This window comes from Lagenorhynchus albirostris, chromosome 2, assembly GCF_949774975.1.
Source record: "Lagenorhynchus albirostris chromosome 2, mLagAlb1.1, whole genome shotgun sequence".
In the NCBI taxonomy this organism is placed as follows: domain Eukaryota; kingdom Metazoa; phylum Chordata; class Mammalia; order Artiodactyla; family Delphinidae; genus Lagenorhynchus; species Lagenorhynchus albirostris.
Window position 1 is genome coordinate 168,122,837 of NC_083096.1, and position 23,777 is coordinate 168,146,613.

Genomic DNA, 23,777 nt, shown 5'->3' on the forward strand with positions numbered 1-23,777 from the left:
GCTAAGAGGGACAGCCTGGTGTACAGCAGTGGTTTGCAACCAGGGGTGATTTTCCCCCAGGGGACATTTGACAAGGAAGACACATTTTTTATTCCCAACTGGAGGGTGCTGCTGGCATCTAGTGGCTAGAGTTCAGGGATGCTGCTAAACATTCTTCAATACACAGGCCAGCCCCCGTGAACAAGGAATTATCCAGTCCAAAATGGTAATAGTGCCGAGGTTGAGAAACACTGGTGTGAGGAAAGAGCACTGGACTAGGAGTCTGGAGACTTGCAGTTTAACTCTGCCACAGTCCCTGCTTATTTGTGAGGTGATCCCAGGAAGCACAATGGTTAGTAGGGATGTGAAAAAAAAGGAACGTGCCTTCAAGTTATCCCATCAGGAGTGAAGAAATTGGTGTATTTACTACCAACTCTGGTCTCTCGCTGGTTCAAGGGTCCTTTCTGGGGGTGTCAATTCCTAATTCTCTACTTCCAGGCTGCCCTGAAGCCGTCAGTCAGAGAGATGCAGGAAGCTGTCAGAGGTGTGTCCAGGAATTGCCTGCTGGTGAACTCCAAGGTGGATGGGTAGGCAGAGGGGATGTAGAGAGTACTGACGTGTCTGATACGGTTGAGCAGGGCAATCCTGGGCCTCACTGGGCCTCAGTCTTCCAATCTGTACAAAGAAAGGGTTGGAGTTGATGTTTTCTTAGGGTCCTTCAAGCCCTGAAGTCTTAGCTTCTTTTGATGTCAGTCAACTCACAGTGGGAGCTGGGTAGAAGTTTGAGGAAACTAAAATCTGCTTCTAAAAGCCAATCCTAAGTAATTGCAGACAGCTGTCTCTTCAACCCAGAGGGGCTTGCTTGGGGGTTGGCCAAGAAGTTTTAGTCTAACCTCCTAAAAGCGGCCTAGAGTGCTTTTCATGGTCAGGCCCCACCCACCTCCGACTCTCCGCCCCTCCCCTCCGAACACCCCTCTCATCGCTGTGCTGTAGTCACACCAGTTTTTCCTTCAACCCCCGGCACGTGAAGCACCCTCCCCTCCCCAAGCTTTGCACGTTCGGAACTCCAGGAGGACTGATTTGTACCTCTCAGGATGCCCAGGGCTAAAAGTTCTGGCACCTAGTAGGTGCTCAATAAATATATGTATAAATGTTTCTTCTTCTCTTTAACACTCTCCTCCTCCTCCCGCCAACTCCCACTGAGCACTTCCACCCAAAGTTTAAACTTCATTTCTTCAGAGAACATGACACCCCAAATGGTGCAAGTCCCCTCAGATGTCTGCAAGTTATCCTCTACTTCTTCCTGACCCTCACCCCAATTGTGATAACACAGAATTGATGGTGTACGTATTTGTTTAAGGTTTTTCTTACCCATAGACTGAGTCTCAAGCTTGCTGGGGCTGGGGCTGTCTTATTCATTGCTTGGACATTCAATACGTATCTGCTGAATGAATGAGAAACCCACCCCTTCCTACCTTAGTCCCAGCACAGTTAGAAGATTTAACCAAAATTTTAGAAATGGAGACCTGATTGAAAAACAAGGTGCTTATTTGGGGTTTGCTAGCACTGCACTCCTGGAGACACAGATTCAAGAAGCGCTTCAGGGCTTCCCTGGTGGCGCAGAGGTTAAGAATCTGCGCTCCGCAACAGGAGAAGCCACCGCAAGGAAGAGTAGCCTCCGCTCGCCGGGTCTAGAGAAAGCCCTCCCGCAGCAACAAAGACCCAAGGGGGCCAAAAATAAATAAATAAATAAAATAACGAAAAAAAAAAAATATATATAGAAGCTCTTCAATTGTGTTCTGCAGGACTACAAAATGGGGAGGCTTATGAAGGCAGAAACCGCAAGGTTACAGTTAGTTACAGGAGTTGTTTGTCAAGAATTACAATTGGAGCTAGCCAGAAGTAAAGGTGCTTATTTAATAAGGATTGGTTGGGGTCCGAAATGGTTAAATAATTTCAAGGGGAGACCTTGAGACCATAAGGTTTGCAGCTGGCAAGTGTTGTTCTGAGTACTCTGGTGATGTCCATGGATCTGGTAGAGCTCAAAGAAAGTTCAGGTTTTCAGTGATGCAGAGATGTGTCTGAAACCAGATCCTCAACTGCTACGGGACTCCATTTTCTTTTTTTAATCGGACTCCATTTTTGCATGCCTGAATTGTGATCACGCTGTGTTAATTTCAATTTGTCATCAGAAGCCAGGTGAGTCCACCCTGTGATGGAGGATGAGGTTCTCTAAGTTTCTCTCAGGAAAGTGGAGATTTCACTGAACACTCCAAGCCACAACTTCCCATCCCCACACACAGCGGACCATTTTTCATGCCTCCCTTCCAGGCCCATAAGCACCCACACACACACTCCACACACACATAGGTCATTTTCTATCAATTAAACTCACGTTTAGGAAGGGATCTGGGTCTGCTGGGGACACTTGGAAGGTCTTTCCACAGGAACACAGATGTGTGCACAGCTGTGGAGGCATGATTCTGTTTCCTCCCTTCCAGATCCAATCCCACTGGGGAGGCAGTGTCCTGACCCCGACTAAATAAGGGGCACATGCACCTGGACACGGATTTCTCAAAGTTTGGTGCGCTTAAGAATTTCCCAAGCCCTCACTACTCAAAGTGTAGTCCGTGGGACCAGCAGCACTCGGAGAGCTTGTTAGAAATGCAAAACCTCACTGTAACAAACAAAATTGAGGGCAACAGTGGGCCTGGATACACGCGTGTGCACGAATAGTGAGCACAGGGTAGGACAAAATTGGATTTAATGATCATGCAAAATAATGTGATTCAAGCATACCAAACTGCCTCCACTTGGGCATAGGCATGAACTAGGTCGGCCGGCTGTGAGCTGCAACGGTGCAGAGACACGGGAGCCCAGAACTCTTCTGGAAGCTCCCAGGGCACCCTCGGGTGCCCTCCTCGCCGCAACAGCCTCTTGTGGCCAGGGACGACGGCCTCCCCATTCGCCAGAGAGCCCTCCTTCCCAAATCTCCCTTCAGCTCCCGGCGCCCCAGGACCGGCCCGAGGTGGAGGGCCCGCTTTCGCAGCCACGTCCCTCTCTCGGGTAGCCCGACTGGCGGGCGCGGGCAATCTTTGCCCCGGCGAGTCCTTGAAGTCTATATTTAGCGCATGCCACCCCTCCCCCACTGCCGGGAGGCAGGCGGCCGAGGGGGTGTGGGGGGAGAGCCCCGCCCCCGCCGGGCGTGTGTGTCGGGTGCGTCTGGGGCCCGCGCGGCTTGCGCGCCCTCAGCCTTTGCGCCTCCTGCACCCGAAACCCGGCTGCCGCCCCTGCGCCCCTCGTCCCGCCGGGCGTCGCGGGCCAACATGGGCCAGGAAGAGGAGCTGCTGAGGATCGCCAAGAAGCTGGAGAAGATGGTGGCCAGGAAGAACACGGTGAGGCTGCAGAGTTCGGGCCACAGCCCCAGCCCCCGGGAGGCGCGGCGCGTGCGAGCCCAGGAGTCCCGGGGGCCCGTGCTGGCTGGACGCCCGGGAGGCGCGTGCGGGACTCGGGGACCGGAGGGAGGCACGGCCGGGGCAGGGCTCAGCGCCCCTTGGGGACTGCTGGCACCTCGGGGTGGGCGTGTGCATGGCCCGGGGCTCCGGGGTGGACCGTGCCGGCCCCAAAGACTGGGCTTGAGCACGTACGCCTGGACCTGCAGGGTTGGGGCCCCTGGGTAGCTTGTGCAGGGCCCGGGAAAGAGAGTGAAGAGACCGGCAGCTGGAAAAGGACTTTCGAAGCCCCGGGACTCGGCGTGTGCAAAGCCCAGGGAGCGACGGTGACTGCGGGACGGGGGAGCCGGAGACTGGGGAAAACAAAATCCTGGGTGACCCGAGAAGGGGCAAAGAAACTCGAACTGATGAGGGGTGCTGAGCCGCGTCTACGCCGCACCCCGGGAGTGGATCTGGCGGAGAAAAGCGAAGGGCCTCGGATCCCGCAACCCCACAGCTTGAGGCTCCAGGAGCTGCTCTGTTTGCAACTCTCCCTTTCCTTGGCCGAGGGTTGGGGCCCAGGCGGGCGGGGGCCGAACAGGTGTCGGGCAGCCGCTGCCCCCATGGGGCCCGCGGGGCGGGGGAAGGGGGACCGGCTGCAGGCCTGGGCTGCGGGGCGGAGGAGGCCGGGGTGGGGGGGAGAGAGGGGCCCGGAGGTTGCGGGGAATCAGAGATGGAGGCCTTACCTGCGGATCCCTGAGCGCTCAGTGCCAGGAGCCCTCAGCGCGGGCCGACTTGAAGTTAATATTTGATCCTCCCTGTGATCTTTGCCTCAAGTTGGCTGCCGCCCTGTTGCCTAGACAAGCAAACTTGGCCTTGGGACGGAGAGGGCTGGAGCTCACCAGGAGAGGGAAGAGAGAGGAGGGTAGGCCAGCAGGCAAGTCCCTCACTTTGCCCTGTCCCAGAGCCCTCCTCCTCCTACCATCTGTAGGCATATGCTGGAGCAGGACCTGCGTTTCCAGCACATTCTGTAATCCTAGGAGCTTGAGAGAGGGATGGACCCTAAGGGTGGTTTTAGAGCAGGGAAGAGGGAGAGGTCACTGGATCCATGGAGTGTCAGGGAGCTCTCCCGTAGACATGGGCAGTAATGAGTTGGTGTCCATATAAAGACCAGAGCCTCAGTTTCTTCATCTGTAAGATGAGATTACCTATCTCCTGGGAAGGAATGTCACTGGATTTTTGTCTCTGCTGGTGGTGGTGAGGGTGGAAGAGATGTGAAACCCTTAGGAAGACCTGGACTGGTGCTTGGGAAGGCTTCGAGAGTGACTCCTGCTTTCACACAGCCAGAGGAAACACACAAGCCTGCAGAGTGTTGGGACCCCCCATTCCAGGATGCTCCAAAGTCAGTGAAACTGAGCCTCAAGTCATCAGGCTCCACTGGGGGCGGCAGAGCCCAGCCCGGGGCTCCTGAACCACATTCAAACTCAAGTAGACGGGTTATCCCAGCCCTGCCCCTTGCTGACCCCGGGTTTGGGCCAGGAGATTCTGGACCTCTGCGTGAGGGGTGTGGGGGCGGCTTAGGAGACCTGAGAAAGGCAGCTTGGCTGAGGAGGAAGGGACCTGCCCCGGCCTCCCCTCACTCCTTTTATGGACCTAGACCCACCGCTCTATTTTCCCTCTCTGGCCTCGATTTCCTCTTCTGCGAAATGGGAAGAGGAAATGGTGTCCCTTGGTGAGGATTCCTGTGGAAGTACCCAGAGCTTTCTCCAGGAAAGATGCAAGCCTGGCCTCAGGGTCCCTGTAGCACAGAGCCAGTCTGCAGCCACGTCTGCGCCTGGGTTCTTGGCAGCATCTGGGTGGGCACAGAGCTCTGGGCATGTGACCTAGAAAGGTGGGGCCTGCTCTGGGAGCGAAAGTGGGCCCGCCCAGTGGTGGTTAGGGAGAGGAGGACACACTTCCTGTAATAAGACGGATCTTCCACGTTGCAGCTCAGGCCCGGGGTTTACTGCCAATTACTGAAGTCCCAGCAACTTAGAGCTTTTGTCAGATGCTGGGAGCACACAGCAACTGTAACAGCTTCAGACTTACAGCCAAACATCCTCATGATCACACACAACAAACATAACTACGTACATGCAGCCACACACAATACATGAACATATATCACACACAACTATGAACATAACTACATAAAAGACGTGGTTACTGACCCTGGCATGACTGACACACTGACCATTATATTTGCAGAAGGATACACAAAAACAACTACACACATGCCTACACGTGTGCAATAAGCTACACCCCGACATGCAAATCTACAAACTTAGCAGACAGCCACACTTACATGTTCAGACATGTTATGACACGGCCATCATCCCTCAAAGACAAATAAACACATTATGCTTCGAGCAGCGTACACACAGCAGCTCCCCACCTGGACCAGAGATACCGCCGGCTGAACATCCCATTCGTGCATGCAGAGAGACACAGCTGGCAACATTTGCACAAGGCTTTGTGAATCCAGCTACAACCCAGGCTCACGGCTGTTCTCCAACATGACCCAGTTATACAGTGTGACATGCAGAGGCACACGCCCAGTGGTGAGCTAGAACTGGCTTAACACTGTTGAACTTTCAGGAATTTTGCAAGCCAGTTGTTAAATACAGCCATTATTTTTAACATTAAATTATACGTTTACAATTAAATAAATTATATTAAAAACAAAGGTCATAGGGCTTCCCTGGTGGCGCAGTGGTTGAGAGTCCGCCTGCCGATGCAGGGGACGCGGGTTTGTGCCCCGGTCCGGGAGGATCCCACATGCCGCGGAGCGGCTGGGCCCCGTGAGCCATGGACGCTGAGCCTGCGCGTCCGGAGCCTGTGCTCCACAACGGGAGAGGCCACAGCAGTGAGAGGTCCGCGTACCGCAAAAAAAAAAAAACAAAAAAACAAAGGTCATAAATACTCCAAAATCATCACTTCTTTATTATTTTATTGCATTTTACTGTCATCTATGGTCTGGAGGTTATTTGCTTCTGTTATATCAATATGGTTTCACATCACACATCTCTTCCCAATACCTCCTTCAGGTCAGTCACAGCATATTGGTATCTTGACATTGGCCATGGGAGGAGTATTGACACCACAGAAATGGGCAAACACTACAAATCAATTTTTTTTCTTTGAGAACTTGTTGTTAAACATTGACCAACATACCACTGCACTTACCCATGTTGATATTTCATGATTGCACACGTCTAGCCAGACCTACGTCCATACCTATCTACATGGTTGTATATTGGGTCGAACCCAAAGGGCCTAAGTTTGAATCCCAGCTCAGTTCCTATTTCTCTTCTCTGAAAATGGGATAATGATTCTGTAAAAATGGGAATAGTAATAGGACCTACCTCATGGGGTCATTGAGAGAGTTAGAAGAGATAATGCATGTAAAATACTTAGAACCGTGTCCAGCAGATAATAAGCCTTTAACTAGTGATACATGCAGGCTTATATGCCCACAAGTTCACGTGCACACACATCCGCAGGTCACACCTTGGAAAACAGACTATGAACCCAAGTTCTAAGGGAGGCTGAGGACTGACAGAGGGCAGCTCTTGGGATGTGGCCCAGGAAGACTAATAGGGAGGGGCTTGGTGGCTGGCAGTGCACAGTGGGACCAGGACTCGGGCATACAGAACACAGTCAGCTGCTGCTCCCCGGGGAACCCATCTCAGCACCGGAGACCGGGGCTGGCTTCTAGGAAGTGGGTGGAAAGAAAGAGAAGGCTGAAATGGGTCAGGGGTTGTTCAGGGCCTGGCAGCCAACAGCTTTTCACATCCGAGTCTCCTTTCTTCCCCTCCCACTCTCCCCCCCTGCCTTGTGCTTTCTGCTTTATTCACTCACTCAGGGAGATGCTCCCTGAGTGATGAGTTCAGCATGCTGAACCCGGAGGTCTCAGAGATTAAACAGTCCTCTTCACTGGAGAGAAAAGAAAGTACATGTCCACACAAACACTTGTACATGAACGTTCCCAGCAGCTTTGTTTGTAATTGCTGCAAACTGGAAACTACCTAACAGTGCTATTAACAGGTGAATGGATAAACAAATTGTGGTATATACAGGCCATGGCAAACAACTCAGAAAAAAAAGGAGCTGTGGATCTGTGCTACAATGTGCGTGAATCTCAAAATGATTACAGAGTGAAAGAAGCCAGATACGAAATTCCATTACAGTCACTTTCTATAAAATCCTTCAAAATGCAAGCTCATCTAGAGGGGTTGGGGGTGCAGCGAGGGATGTGTGACAAAGGGGCACAAGGGATATGTCGGGGATGCTGACTATGTCCTTATCTTGACTGTGGTGATGGTTTCAGGGGAGTATATGTATGTCAAAACTCATCACATTGTAGCCTACAACATGTGCGTTTTATTGTATGTCAGTTATACCTCTATAAAGCTGTTTAGAAAAAGCCACAGTCCTCAACCTACAGACGTTCCCAGTTGGGAAGTGAGGGGAGGCATATACAGACATAAAAGCAGAAGCAATAAGCCATGAAGCAATTAATTTTAGAGGAAGAGATGGGGAAGGGAAGAGAATGCCCAGTGGAAGGAACAGCAGAACCAATGGCTGGGGGTCAGGGTGAGTGGGTAGGGCTGGACCCTTGCTCAGAGGGGCTTGAACCCAGCTGGGTGGTGGGAGGTGAAGTTAGAGAGCTGGTTTGGGGCAGAAGATTTTCCTTCTCTCCTTCTGTTCTTCGACCACTTGGCTGCCTGTATCCTGTCACTGGAAGAGTCTCCTCCCTACCTCCTGCCACCCTCCTTCCCACTGAGACCACACAACGGTCAGAGAGGGGCCTGGGGCAGACCCCACTGGCCTCAGCCCTCACCTTGTGGCCTCCCACAGGAAGGGGCCCTCGACCTTCTGAAGAAGCTGAACAGCTGGCAGATGTCCATCCAGCTACTCCAGGTGGGTGGGGATGGGCAGTGCCTGGAGTGGAGGGTGACTTTGTGGGGTAGGGAAAGACCCTTTAGGGGGAACCCTCCAAGGATGGGGTCTGGGAGGAATTTCTGAAGGGAAGGCGGCAGGATGGGATCTTGAGGTACTCTGGGGGTGGGAACCCAGGCCTTTAGATGATGGCAGGGTAGCTTCTAAGCCCTCGGGGCCCTCTGGGTCTGGGGGAAAGACTGACTTGCTTTCCTTGTGTACCCCAATTCCCAAGGCCCTGGGCCTGTGGGATCCAAGAGGCCAGTGACTCAGGGAGAGGGAAAAGCCCCCCATTTTTAGATCCTCCATGTGTTACCCATGTAGCCCCCAAACTTTACCAGAAGCTCTTAGCCCTGAAAAATCAGCAATACCCAAGCTGTAGTAGCCAGAGCTGTGTCTTAAGCTGAAATTTGAACTCAAAGACACCAGGGGACAGAGAATAGGGAGGAGTCCTGGTCATCAGCCAGACCCACCACCACTGCTCCAGCTTTTCACCAGAGCCGCAGTTACCCATCCCTGCAGGGCGCTGGGCCTTGGGCACTGACCTCACTCAGGACAGCAGGTCAGGGCCTCAGTTATAAGGTCAGGGTTATTACCTCAGCCACAGGTCCAGGCTGGGACTCGGGAGAGGCTGCGCCAGGGGAAGGGGGTGATTGAGCTGGGGCAGGTCTTGCCAGTTAGGGCAGCCAGTCCAGTGGGTCCTAATTCCCAGGCCAGCCACTAACGCTCTCGCTTTGCAGACCACCAGGATTGGAGTTGCCGTGAATGGGGTCCGCAAGCACTGCTCTGACAAGGAGGTGGTGTCCTTGGCCAAAGTCCTCATCAGAAACTGGAAGCAGCTGCTGGGTGAGAGGGGCAGGGTCGCTTGGGCCAAGTTTTCCTCCCAGCACCTGGATGGACGGTGCCCAGCTTATAACAGGCACTCAGCGTATGGTTGTTGAATGACTTAATAAGTGACAGATGGCCTCTAGTGGGACTGCCAGTGCTTGTCTAAACAAGTGGGAGATTTGTAGATGGGTGGGTTTTCCTGTACATGTTCCTGTGTATATATATCTGTGTTCTTGTGTGTTTGCACATATCTGTATATACACATTGATATGAATATGTGCATAGGTGTGTGCAAAGGTCTTTCTGTCCCCATGTGTGAGCTTCGGTTTGCACACACATGTGCATATTGGATATGCGCTTGTTTCTAAACAGGTATTTGTTGGGGGAGGTGGAGGCTATCTCAGTCCCTGACCTTTGCCCCTTCTTCCCCAGGTCCTGGGTTGGGCTGAGACAGAGAGTTAAGGAACAATGTTACCATTTTGTTTTTACACTCCCCAGCACCCCCTAAAGGAGAAAAAGGAGAGGAAAGAGTAAAAGCAAAGAAGAAGGAAAAAGGGCTTGACTGTTCAGATTGGAAGCCAGAGACAAGCCTTTCTCCACCAAGGAAAAAACGAGTGGAAGAGCCCAAAGACAGGTATTTTTTCTGGGATGGAGAGAAGGGAGCTGACACTTGTCACATCCTATAGCAACACCTCTGTTTATATAACTTCATTGAATCCTCACACACCAGGAGGTGGTTATTGTTATTATCTCCTACAGTGGCCCCTCTGGGGGTCTTCTTGGCTCAACCAGACAGACTCACAAGACCCAAACAGGCCATCCCTGACATAGGCTTTGCCTAGAAGGATTCAGGGACAGGAGATGCACGGTGCAGCAGGGTAGCCTCAGGTGTTTCTCATCACCAAGAGTTCTCACAGGGGACCACGCAGCCTCCAGAGCTATTCTCTGGCCCACCCAGGTGACATTCTCAGGTGCAGAGAATGAGACCACAATGGGTAGGAACCCCCTGACTTAGAAGCCCCACGTCCTAAATCTTATAACAGTCCCATAGACAAAGTTTCCAGGATCCCAGCAAGGGCAATGACCAGTTACAAGAGCAATGACCACTGCACTCAAGGTAGCCCAAAGGCCGTGGTTTTCCACTAATCATTTATAGTTCTTTCATAGCCCTTCCTGTCTAGACACAGTTTACCAATCAGTACTCATTTGCACTAGAAGCAACGCTGCCTAGTAGTACAGCTGACGTTCCACCTTTGGCAGGGTTCCAGGTAAATGGGGCTAGGAACTTGTCCACAGAGAAGGAAAAGTGTTTTGTTGGCTCTTTATTCAAATTGCCAATTTGCAACGCAGAAGCTGAAGGTTGGGGAGCAGGGCCTTTCTCAATATCACTCAGCCATTATGTGACAGAGTGGGATTCCCATCTTTGTCTGTCAGGCCCCCAGACCTCTGCTGAGGTCTCAACACCGTGCCCATTCCCCTTTGCCCACCCCAGCCAGGGTCCCCCAAAATGCATGACTTTCTGATAGACCCAAATGCCTTATCCATGACAGTAGATAAAAGCCTTCACGGATGGATTAGTAAGTCCTACCTATTCCCTGTGTGACTAGAAAGATCACTTAATTCCTTAGGGAGGGGGTCATCTAATAGATAAGGGGGTGAGACTAGATAACACTGAATGGTACCTGATGGTACTAGATAATACAGATAGTATCGTGATATACCAACATTTTTAATGTACATACATTTTTTGCCAAGTATATCCACTACAAGGTATTCATTTTAAGGAATTAATCAGATTAAACATACAGATGTTATGTTCTGTGTGTAACATTTTTCAGCTGACATTTCTGAAACATTTTTTCCTCTGAACGCTTTTTAAATGAATGTTTATTATAATTCTATGAAATAAGTGTTTTTAGGAAATGATGCTGTAAGAGGAGTGTTTCTTGACCAGGAGGAAGATATACCTCCACCACACTACTCCTATTTTTAGTTGTAAAAATAACTGTGGGGCAGAGGAGATGCTCTGTGCTACTCTTCCCACAATGCACAGAATAGTCCTACACACCAAAGAACCATTTATTATGTTCAAAATGCCAATAGGGCCCCCATGGAGAGAATGGAAGAATATTTAATGACGTGGAAAAATATTCACTAAGTATTAAGTGAAGCTGTGTACTATATAGTGTACTATATCGTTTGATTCCATTTTTATAAAAATTAATTAAGTGAATTTTATGCACATGCATAGGAAAAAAGACATGAAGGATATACACCAGGATGGTAATAGTGATTATTTCTGGGTGGTAAGATTGAGAGGTTTTTTTCTTCATCTTCTTTTTTTTTTTTAAGATGTAATTTTTTTAAGATTTATTTTTATTTATTTATTATTTATTTTTGGCTGCATCGGGTCTTAGCTGCGGTATGCGGGATCTTCGTTGAGGCATGCACGATCTTCCGTTGTGGTGCGCGGGCTTCTCTCTAGTTATGACGTGCGGGTTTTCTCTCTCTAGTTGTGGCGCTCAGGCTCCAGGGTGTGTGGGCTCTGTAGTTTGCGGCACAAGGGCTCTAGTTGAGGTGCGCGAGCTCAGTAGTTGTGGCACGCGGGCATAGTTGCCCCGCGGCATGTGGGATCTTAGTTCCCTGACCAGGGATTGAACCCGTGCCCCCTGCATTGTAAGGCAGATTCTTTACCACTGGACCACCAGGGAAGTCCCTCTTCTTCTTTTTGCAAATTTCTGTATTCCTAATGTTTTCCCAATAAATATATACCAATTTTGAAATGAGAAAAAATAATGAAACCATCTTTAAAAAAACAAAATTGTATCTGTGTGATTGTAGTTAAGAAGAGCTTCATATTCTATGTTTTACAATAAAATTTTTTCATCTGTTTTTACAATAAAATTTTTTCATCTGTATTGTTTTTTTCACAATGATTCTGTATTGCTTTTGAAATCAGAACAACAGTACTTTTAGGGCCTTCCTGGTGGCGCAGTGGTTAAGAATCCACCTGCCAATGCAGGGGACACAGGTTTGAGCCCTGGTCCGGGAAGATCCCACACGCTGCGGAGCAACTAAGCCCATGCACCACAACTACTGAGCCTGCGAGCCACAACTACTGAACCCACGCACCACAACTACTGAAGCCCCTGTGCCTAGACCCCATGCTCTGCAACAAGAGAAGCCACCGCAATGAGAAGCCCACGCACCACAACAAAGAATAACCCCTGCTCGCAGCAGCTAGAGAAAGCCCACATGCAGCAGTGAAGACCCAATGCAGCCAAAAATAAATAAATAAAATAAATTTTAATAAATAAATAATAAAAAGTAGGAAAAAAAATCACTCACATCCCCACCACCCCAAAACAATCACTATTAATATTTTGGTATATGTTTTTTCTTTCTATTTTCTCTTTGTTTTCTATAGTCATCATCAATTTTATAGTCTGCTTTTTAAAATGCAGTACTTGTCAAATGATTGTGTAATCTTTTGTATGTTCTATTCCTTTCATTTTGCTAATTTTGCAATTATATCCCACTTGGAGAAATACTGATTGGCATTTAACTTTTCACATGGTGTGTTTGGTTTTCCCAAACGGGTTAGAAGGTTGGCTGCCAGGGATCCTGTGAGCCACCGTGCCCAGCATGGAGTGAGCATTTATTGAATACTGCTAGGCCCGGCTGTACCATTGCAGTCCCCTGTGGAAAATTCATGCTCTGGCTGGTCTGGCCATGTCTGGAGCCACTGTTTGGTTCTGAGCACCTTAGCAAATGAAGCCTCAGGATCTTGTGAGATGTAGTTGAAAGACAGAGGCTGAGGAGACCAAATGGGCTACGGGACTAACCTGTGGAATAGCAAGTGCAGACGTCTGGGAACAGATGGCAGCCTGAACACAGGTGTTTCCTTTTGCTCTGTCCCCAAATCCCACTGAATGATCAGCAAAGGGATTTCTTTTAAAGGCCTACAAGGACAATAGGTAATGGCAAGAAGACGGTTGGAAAGCAGAAAGCCAAATTCTGGGCTGAACTTAATCACTTACACACACCCTTAGACTCTGAGACTCAGTATTATGGCCTAAGCATCATTATCTCACTATATATAAAATGTATGTGTGTGTGTGTGTGTGTGTGTGTGTGTGTGTGTATACATACACATATATATATCCTTCTAGAATTTTTCCTATGCATTTACCCATGAAATACTTATTGTATTCATAAAATGGAATTAAACTCTGCGTTCTATTTTGTAGCATTTTCACATAATATATTTATTTATTTCAACGGTGAGTCACATTTTTATAAAAAGTTTAGAAAGTCAAACACAAGAAGAAAATAACACTGTTAACATTTTGATGTATATCTTTCTCATCTTTTTTAAGAACATAGAGAGAGTTGTATTTTCTTAATAAAATTGGGACCTCACTGTATGTACTGTGTTGTAACCAGCATTTTACAGATAACAACATCCTGGGGCATTGAATTGTTAATGCCAGCTCACTTTTCACAGCTGGAGCTATGAGATGAAGCTGTCACCACGGCTGAGCAGACAGTGGTCCCCCCACCTTGCTGGGAGAATCTAGTGGGCAGGGTTCCTATTTCAGCTCAGTTGATGAACTTCCTTTCTTTTTAGTTTTCTTAATGACAATTCATTATCATTATTTATTATATAAACAGTATAACCACATTAGTAAAATGTAAAGTAAGAACTTAAAATATTTCTTCACAGTTTGCCACTTCTGACAAATGAAACAGCTTTCATTTTCTTCTCTTCCCTCCCTGTCCTGATCTACTTACATACATAATTTCCCAATTCCTGTAGGCAGAGTCTACAAACTATAACGTCCCTGTTCAGTTATCTTCCTAGTATATTCTAGGCATTTTCTCATGTTCCTGAATAGTTTTCATAATCATTTGCAAAAACTGCGGAATATTTCTGGTTTGTTCTGAAAGGAAAAGCAATGAGGAAGGGCCAGAAAATGGGGAGTCTCGGGAGTTGTGGGGAGAGGCTCACATCTTCCCTCCTTTCTCCCGCTGCAAGAATTTCAGCTTCCGGCTCTGCCTGCACCTGTCCATCCCCATGGGGCACTCGGGGAGGAACCCCGCAGAGGAACTCCCAGGGCCCCGTGTGGGACTGGAGGGGCGTGTGAAGGAGGGTCTCTGCCCCTCTCCCTTTCTGCTGCCTCTCCCTGTGTTTAAGCTGGGGCAAAGGTCCAGAGCTGGATGAGTCTGGTCCACAGGATAATTAGAGCTGGCCCCTGAACCTTCCTCACCCACTGTCTCCCGGACCACCTGGAGGATGAGATGGGAGCTGGAAATCCATGCAGGAACCTTGCATAATCTGGAAGACCAGAAATCAGATACCTAGGATTATGGAGTATGGAGGACAGCTTTGTGGTGGGAACTGCTGTAGGGATGTTAATGATCTAAATTCTTCTTCCCAGCCAGCCCCAAACATAGGTCCTTTACTCTCCATTTGACAGATGAGGGAACCGATGCTCAGAGAACATGACCTGCCCAGGGGCAGGGCTGGGATTACAAGTCAAGTCGTCGTTGCCTCCCTTTTTAGAATGATAAATGTCATATATGTTTGTATGCCTCCCTTTTTAGAATGATAAATGTCATATATGTTTGTATGCGTGTAGAAAAAGATTTGGAAGGAAGGACATTAAACCTAACAGTTGTTACCTCTGGGCAGGTTTCTTTTTCCACTTTTTAAAATATTTCTTTACTGTTCGACTTCATAGCATTCAGCAACAAACATTTATAGAGCACCTACTCTGTGCCAGGCACTGTTCTATTCACTTGGGAGAAGTCAGTTGAATATATTAGATTGGGCCTCCCAGAAGCAGACCCTGAGATACGGATTCAAGTGCAAGAGGCTTATTTGGGAAGTGATTTCAGAAAACGCAGACCGAGGAGTGAGGAAGTGAGACAGGGAAGGGAAGGGAACTGGCACAGGGTGCGTTCGTGGGCAGGTAACTGCCCTGGGCCACCAGGGCTTACATCCCGCTGGAGAGCAGTGGAGAACACACCTCAACTCACCCTCTGGAGGGCCGAGGAAGCTGGGGTATTTGCCCACCTATTTCCATGTGTCTGGTTGAGGGCTGCTCCTGGGGCTAACTCCCCAGCACTTCCTGCCTACCGGTCTGCTGGCGCTGGCTGGCATGGAGAACTCCCTGGGGCAGAGGCCCAGGGGATTTTGCAGGAGGAAGACCTTGGGCCCCAGTGGACTTGGGAGAAGGAGTGCCCAAGGAATAATGTGGGCTCAGCAGAGACAGCGTCCACCACAGTGAACAAAACCCACCAAATTCTGCTCTTTCGAAATTTACATGAGAGGTGCTCGGACAATGCGTAAAATAAGTAAACAAATAGTCTGTTAGAAAGTGATACTTTGTGCTGGAATTAAAAGGAGAGCTGGGGGACTTCCCTGGTGGCGCAGTGGTTGGGAATCCGCCTGCCAATGCAGGGGACACGGGTTCGAGCCCTGGTCTGGGAAGATCCCACATGCCGTGGAGCAGCTGAGCCCATGTGCCACAACTGCTGAGCCTGCGCTCTGGAGCCTGCGAGCCACAACTACTGAGCCGCAGCTACTGATGCTCGCGTGCCTAGAGCCCGTGCTCCGCAACAAGAGAAGCCACCGCAATGAGGAGCCTGCACACTCTAATGAAGTGTAGCCCCTGCTCACTGCAACTGGAGAAAGCCCACGTGCAGCAACAAAGACCCAATGCAGCCATAAATAAATAAATAAATAAATATTTTAAAATAAATAAAAAGGAGAGCTGGGTAAGTGACATGGGGAGTTACAATTTACAAGCAGATTAAAATGATAAAACCAAAAAAAGGGGAAAATGCATTCTACCGTATAAAGACTGGCTACATGTATTTTGGAAAATGGGGGGAAACTTTTCCCTTCTAATCCCATCACCCTGATATAACCATGGTTAGCATTTGGATGTATTTTCTTTTCATCTTTTCCCCTCCTAAGCATTACTTTTCTTGCCTGACTTAAGACACAGTATGCATCTAAATTTGTGCCCTGCTTTTTTCTTTTTCTTTTTGGCTGCACTGGTGTGGCATGCGAAACTTCCCCAACCTGGGATCAAACCCGTGCCCCGCTGCCGCGGAAGCACAGAGTCTTAACCACTAGACCACCAGCAAAGTCCTGTATCCTGCTTTTTCACTTGCCATTTTAAACCCAGCTCTTCTAGCTCCAAGGCCCACGTGCTTCTCTCCTCCTCTTAAGGTGCCCACAGGAGAGTCTGAAGCTGATCTTCTCCAGCTCCTCATGAGAATTGACAATCCCAGGAATTCCAATCCATCGATTCCAGCTAGCCAAGGCCTGCCTGTCAGCAAGGAGGAAGGGCCTACTGAGAATTAGTTATTAATAATTAGTAACACATGACATAACACATGTAACATATCTGACACGTATTAGGTGCTTGGCAGATCTTGGTTTCCTTCCCTCGTATTACTTCGTTTGATGGAGGGTAGGGGAGGGTGACCAGCCAGCACCTCCTGGAGCTCTCACTCCCAGGCAGCTGTGGCCCAGGTGGGCTTCGTCATCCTCAGCGCAGCAGGCCTGGCTCCAGGATGCCTTCTCTCCGGCCTCTGAGCTCTCTAGACCAGTACTCATGCTAGCCTACGAGAGTATCTCATCTCCAGTTTCTTTTCTTTCAGGAGAGACTCTGTGGACTCCAAGGCTTCGGCCACCTCCTCTCCAAAAAGACCATCGATGGAAAGGTAAAGGAAACCATGGACTTCTCCACCCCAGCAGTCCTGTTCAGCATGTTTGTCTCTCTCTGTTTTACTGAAGGAAGCCCGAGGCAGGGGAGAGGAGGAAACGTCATATCTTATGTTGCCTCTGATTTCTAAGACCACACAGTAAGACTCGGTGGGCCTCTGAATCAGAGGTGTGGCTCCTTCACTGGGGTGGCTGACCAATCACTATTGCCCCTTCACTGTTTGGGGAACATTCTCAAGGTCAAGTCGAACCCAATGAGAATGGGTCTTGAGAGACTGTACCCGGACTGGGATCTCTGGGCTTGGGCAGAACTGGTTAGGGTATCTACCCTAAATCATCAAGTCACTCATTCATCAAATATTTATTGAGGGCCTGCTATATGCCAAGAACTGTTCTAGGTGCCAAGGATATAGCAGTGAACAAAAGAAACAAAAATCCCCACAGGCATGAGGCCTATTTTTCTCATGGGGGAGACAGGTAATACATATGATAAGTAAATCACACGATGGTTCAAAAGGTGATAAATGCTGTGGAAAACAATAGGGCAGAGTGAGGGGGATTGGGGAAGGATGGTCACTGCAGTGGTCAGGAGAGCCCTCGTTGAGGAGGTGAAAGAAATTTAAGGAATTAGCCTGGCAGACATCGGGGTCATTCCAAACCAAGTGCTCGGAAGTGGGAGTGTGCCTGGCAGGGTCAGGGAGCAGTGAGGTGGCCAGTGGGTCTGCAGTGAATAAGCGAGGGGGGGAGTTGGAAGATGGAGTGAAACAGGAGCCACTGGAGGCTGCTGAGCGTGGAAATTCTATGACCGAATTTATCAGGATCCCTCTAGCTGCTGTGCTAGATTGTTAGGGCCAGGGGCAGAAGCGGACAGACCAGCCAGGAGACTGTTTCCATAATTCAGGCAAGATATGACGGTGGCTTGGATCAGAGTGGCAGCAGTGGATGTGGGGAGAAGTGGGGGACCCCGGGTATATTCTGAAGGGAGAGCGGTCAGGATTTTCTGACGGACTGGATGTGGGGTACGAGAGAAGAATACATGTCAGGATGACTCCAGGACTTTTCACTTGAGCGTCTGCAAGGATGGCGTCGCCATGGATTGGTATGGGGAGGACTGTGTGTACATCAGGCTTGAGGTGGGAGATCAAGGGTTCAGGTTTGGATATGTTGGATTTAGGGGTGTATAAATCATTCAGGTGAAGAAGTTGAATAGGCAATAGCTTAAACGAGGCTGGAATTCAGGAAGAAATTTTGGGCTGGAAATATAAATTTCAGTCATTAATGTGTAGATAGCATTTGAAGCCACAAACCTGGATGAGATCACCAAGGAGAAATTGTGGATGGAGAGAGGAGTATGAACTGTCGTCCAGGAAGGAGGTCAGAGGTCAGAGCAGGAGAAGCAGGGCGAGGGGAGAGCAAGGCAGGCCGGGAAGTGGCTTAGAGGTCTATCAAGGCAAATGATTAAGGTCCAGGGGCTGTACTGGATGCTGGGATGACCAGAGGGAGTGGTAAGGGTGTTGGCTTCTAGTGGAGCGTGTGTGGGAGCTGCCCAGGTATGATAGGCCTAACGCACCAGTAAGACTGACATTGGAAAGAAAAGAAGAGGCGCAAATATTAGGTCGTTTAAGGTTTCATGAAGATAAAACAGGCCCGGGATGTTGATGGGGCTGCTGTGTTGCATCACCGCACCCTGGCAGCCGAGTGCCAGCTCCAGCCATTGAGTGGACGCTCCCTGGAGTGCTTGGAGAGCGAATCTGGATCCTACGTCAGAAGAAAGAAGTTTTGTAGTCAGTTAGCAACGTCTGCCATGGGCGAGGCCTAGGAATTGAGGCTCCAGCATCATCCTGGTTCTAAAGCAGCCTCTTCCCGGCTTGCAGACAGCCACCTTCTCGCTGTGACTGCACATGACGGAGAGAGGGAGCTTTCAGTCTGTGTTCTCTCTTCTTCTTCTTCTTCTTTTTTTTTTTTGCGGTACGCGGGCCTCTCACTGTTGTGGCCTCTCCCGTTGTGGAGCGCGGGCCTCTCACTGTTGTGGCCTCTCCCGTTGTGGAGCACAGGCTCCGGACGCGCAGGCTTAGCGGCCATGGCTCAGGGGCCCAGCCGCTCTGCGGCATGTGGGATCCTCCCGGACCAGGGCACGAACCCGTGTCCCCCTGCATCGGCAGGCGGACTCTCAACCACTGCGCCACCAGGGAAGCCCTCTCTTCTTCTTATAAGGGCATTAATCCCATCATGGGGCCCCACCCTCATGACCTCGTCTAAACCTAATTATCTCTCAGATACCCCACCTCCTTATACTATCACTCTGGCAGTTAGGGCTTCAACATATGAATTTGAGGGAGACACAAACATCTGGTCTATAATATAATGTAATAATGGGAGGGAGGAGAAGAGCACTACTGGAATTGAGTAGGCAGGGGCCAGAGATGCTAAATGTCCCGGATGTGAAGGACAGCCCTGCATAAAGAAGGATTGTCCTATGCGAAAATGAAGCACTGAGCACTAACCCATTTCTGGGTTCGATGTTATAATAAACACATTTGGCATTTGTGTAAGGATTTATACCTTCAGGCTCCTCTCCTTACTTTGCCTTGTGGCCTGGAAGTCTCTTGGCACCCTTCCCATAATGCATTCTTTCTCTGAAGGTCAGTCAAGCAGAGTATGTTTGGCCTTCCAGTAGCTGTGCCATTTCTTGCTGGTTCAGTATTGGGGGTGGGCAACCCAAAGGAAGAGAAGCAAGTCTTGTGAATTCACTTTATCCACTCCCCAGACTGTTTCCTGCACTCTCTACCTCTCTATTTTATCTTTCTCATTCATTCATTCATTCAGCAAGCATATTTGTTGAGCACCTTCTTGCAAACTCAACATCCTGCAGGGGTCAAGGGCATGTTTACACACTGGGTGACTAGTGGAGAGTACCTGCCCGTCTGAAGGGGATACCCACTACCCAACTCCAGCTGGTTGATGCTTGTATGGAAATGCAGGCCCAGAGTGCCATGCCTTCCAATTTTTTAAGGAAAGCTGGCCAATTCGATTTTCATAAGAAACGCCCAATTTTATATATTGGCAACATATTCAGATTTTTCTAAGACACAGTAGGGCAAACAAAACACATCTGTAGCCCACCAGTTTGTGGCCTCTAAGGCCAGGCAAGGATATAAACTCATGATCTCTGCCTTCACACAGCTAATCACTAGTGTGGAGGCAGACACCAAAATGCTTGTTTTTCAAAGATATAACGCATACTGGGAACACAGTATCTCAACATGACTGGAGAAGTCAAAGGAGACTTCAGGGAAGAGAGAGTATTTGTGCTGAAAAGTGAAAGATGAATTGCCTGGTAGACAAGCCAACTAAGGGCATCCCAGGCAGAGGGAATGGCACATGCAGAGGTGTGGCAGTATGAGTGAGCATGGTGCTCGGGGAACTGTAGCTGGAGTACCAGGGGACAGACCACAAAGGCCACCACTGTGACAGAGAATAAGGTTGCGCTTTGCCAGCTGCCCTTAGGACCATTTGTCTTAATCGGTTGACTTTTGTTTTCCCCCCACCGAGCCGTTTCGGCAAGGTGGTGGTGCAGTAACCAAAATGCCCTCGAGGTGGCGCATAGGAGCAGCAAGACGGGCCTCCAGGGGCCTCTGCTCAGTCCTGGGGCAGGAGGATTTTTTAAGGAATTGGTGATGTCAGACCACAGGCTGGTGCTGGCACTGCCACATCCGGGGAGCAGAAGGAAGCTGCTGACAAATCCAGCACCCCCACCCCCGCCCCCGCCGATGATGCCCTCTCTGCAACTTGGCGCAGTTCCCAATCATGTGCATTGAAAGCAAAGTGAGCGTGGCTGCCTGATATGCCGTCCAGACACGAATCCCAGCCAGCCAGCCAGCTCCTAGCCAAGAGGAGGGACTAAGGCTGGGAGTGCCTTGCCAGGAAGGTGTGGGGGGAAAATACAGCAGGCAGCCCAGCCTAGTCCAGGTAAGGGGACTCTGGAAAACTCTGCGCTTTTTAGAGACACAGTGAGATGTGTTGAAAAGAATTTGGAAGGCAGACAGAGCTAGATGTGTGGTCTGACTCTGCCATTTGCAAGTTGGGTAACCTTGAGAGAGTCGGTTCAACTCTGTGAGCCTCAGTCTATTGAACTGTAAGATGGGGATAACTATGACTCCACCTCTCAAGGTCACTGTGAGGATCAAATGAGATAACGAAATGCTTAGCACCATCCCTAACCCAAATGAGTACTCAATAGATGCATAATGCTTAGTAATAATACTCACACTTAATGTGGCAATCTCTGTAAGCAGTCTGTGTCTGGAACTCCCTTAGGTGTTTTATTCTTCTAAGCAACTCTGGAATGTGGGTACTATTGTTTTCTCCATTTACATGTGAGAAGACTGAGGCACCTAGAGGTTAAGGAACTGACCCAAGGTCAAATAGCTACTAGGTGGTGCTGTCGGACACTGAACCTGGGAGTTTGACTCTGGGGCCTGGGTTCTTAATAAATATACCACCCCAGTGTGGCTGTCCCCAGAATGACAACTGCTGTTAACGTTTCTTACTATTATGCCTCCTTCCAAACAGTGTGCTACTGACTCCTGGTGGCTCCCCGTTGGTGAGTGCCAGACATTGAGGATGTGGTGATGGGCACACAGGTCAGTGAAGGGCAGCACCAGGAAGAATCTGGGGCTCCATCCCAGCTGTAGGAGATGGGTTGGCCCAGGTTGTGGGAGTTGACAGATGCTGGCTCAGAGGGAGATCCGTCTCTTAAGCCTAGAGAAGTGGGGCAGCTGGTTTTCCAAACAGGACCTGCCTCTGCCCATTTCAGCTCTGTCTAGAGCCCTGGATGTGCCTTTCATCTCTTTGTGGCCAACTCCCTCAATTCCTCATCTATTCATTCATTTGACAGAGATTTATCATGTGTCTACCTAGAGCCTTGTCACAGGTGCTGGAAGACAGTGGTGAACCAGCTGATGGGGTCCTCATGCTCTGGGACCTGTAATCTGGAGATGCAGGCAGACAGTGTTTATAAACACATAAACAAGTTAATTTTAGACTTGGATAAGTGCTGTGAATGAAAGAAATCAGGTCATGTGCTAGAGAGTTACAGGGCAGGACAGTCGGTTTGGCTGAGGTGGTCAGGGAAGGCCTGCCTGAGGATGTGACATTTGAGCTGAGACCTGCCTGGTGGGAAAGCACCAGTCATCAGTTGTAGGAAAAGCTGGAGGAGGAAGAGACTTCCAGGAGGAGGGACCAGCCAGTGCAAAGGCACTGTGGTGGGAGTGATAGGTGTATTTAAGAAACAGCAGCAGTGCAGTGGGGGACTTCAGTGAACTGTGAGGGGAGTGGGGCATGAGATTAGGTCAGAAGGGAAGACAGGGGCCAGCTGTAGAGGGGAGGGTAGGAGGCCATGGTGAGGAGTTTGACTTTATGCTGAAAATGATTGGAAGCTGTTAGAGGGTCAGAAGCAGGGGAGCGATGGGATCAGCAACCCTCCAGGCTGCTGTGTGGCAAATAGATTGTAAGGAGGGCAAGAAGAGACCAGCTTTGGGGCTATTGTGGCTGTGCAGGTGAGAGCCCAGGGGCTGAGACCAGGGTTGGGTGCAGGGGGATTCATTTTGGTCGCAGGCAGCCCTTAGACTTTAGAGTTTATACCCTTCCCAGCCTTCCCGCACCCACACCTTTACTCCCGCTGAAATCTGACTACAGGAGAGAGCTGGTTGGATCTCAGCTTCCCTGTCCCTCCCTGTGCTCTGCTGCCAGGCAACCCACTTGTCAGACAGAGCTGGGTAGAATCCAGGGTAAATTAATCTAGAAGAGTAAAGTTCAAACTGCATTTTAAAAAAAATAAAAGCTAGGGAATCCCTTTGGACAAAATTTTTGGGAATTCAAAATGTAAACCTTGGGAGTTCCCTGGTGGTCCAGTGGTTAGGACTTGGTGCTTTCACTGCCCTGGGTCTGGGTTCAATCTCAGGTTGGGGAACTATGAAAAAAAACCCATAAACCTTAAAAGGGGAGAGGCTTCCCTCCTCAGACCACCCCACTTCTGTGGCAGCACTGAGACACCTTTGAGGAGCCTCAAGGCTCCAGAGAACACAAAACTCTCGGTGGTCCAAGCGTATCTATGGTGACAGACGGGATCCAAGGTTAGGACAAACAGCACAAGTTGGGGGACGAGGAGGCAGACGGCAGAATTCACACTGATCAGTGTTCAAGTTGTCAGATGGGATTCTCTTGTAACCCCAGGTTTTTAACACTGGGAAGCTTGAACTACTCAGCCAGCCTCACTCCCAGACACAATTTCTTGGGCTTGACTTTTCAGAAGCCCAGCATCATCTTCACTAGTATTAAGTACGCTCATATTGCTGTACAACCGTCACCACCATCCATCTCCAGAACTTTTTCATCATCTGAAACTGAAACTCTATACTCTTTAAATAATAACTCCCCATTCTCCCCTCCCCCAGCCCCATTCTACTCTATGAATCTGACTACTCTAGGTACTTCATATTAGTGGCCGCTTACAATATTTGTCCTTTTGTATCTGGCTTACTTCACTTATCATAATGTCTTCAAAGTTGTAGCATGTTTCAGAAATCCATTCCTTTTATAGCTGAATAATATTCCATTGTGTTATATACCACATTTTATTCGTATATTCATCTACTGATGGACACTTGGGTTGCTTCCACCTTTTGCTGGCGGCTTCTTGAGAACAGGAAGACAGGAAGCTTCTGGTCTGAGCCATCAGCACAGAGGGACCATTCACGATTGTCAAATGTTAACAAACAAAAAAAGTGTTTCTCATGACAAAAGTATCAATAGATATA

The 23,777-nt window shown here is 49.3% G+C and overlaps 1 protein-coding gene and 1 long non-coding RNA gene across 3 annotated transcripts in view; one reads left to right on the forward strand and one right to left on the reverse strand.

Annotated features, from left to right (window-relative positions):
* Nucleotides 1-1,894: 1,894 nt before the first annotated feature.
* On the reverse strand, nt 1,895-4,319 carry LOC132515130 (uncharacterized). Its single transcript, XR_009539058.1, has 3 exons — nt 4,157-4,319; nt 2,375-2,446; nt 1,895-2,189 (listed from the first exon to the last, which is right to left on the reverse strand). It is a non-coding gene; the product is annotated as an uncharacterized LOC132515130 (long non-coding RNA).
* The window catches only part of TCEA3 (transcription elongation factor A3), a 36,612-nt gene continuing 16,003 nt past the window's right edge, over nt 3,169-23,777 (forward strand). Inside the window, exons 1-5 of one of the 2 annotated variants that reach the window (XM_060141143.1) lie at nt 3,169-3,374; nt 8,286-8,372; nt 9,131-9,236; nt 9,717-9,852; nt 16,896-16,958. In XM_060141143.1, the coding sequence (XP_059997126.1) occupies nt 3,306-3,374; nt 8,286-8,372; nt 9,131-9,236; nt 9,717-9,852; nt 16,896-16,958 (461 nt within the window). In that variant the 5' untranslated portion in view covers nt 3,169-3,305. The remainder of the gene's footprint in view (nt 3,375-8,285; nt 8,373-9,130; nt 9,237-9,716; nt 9,853-16,895; nt 16,959-23,777) is intronic. The other variant, XM_060141144.1, reaches the window with a different exon arrangement.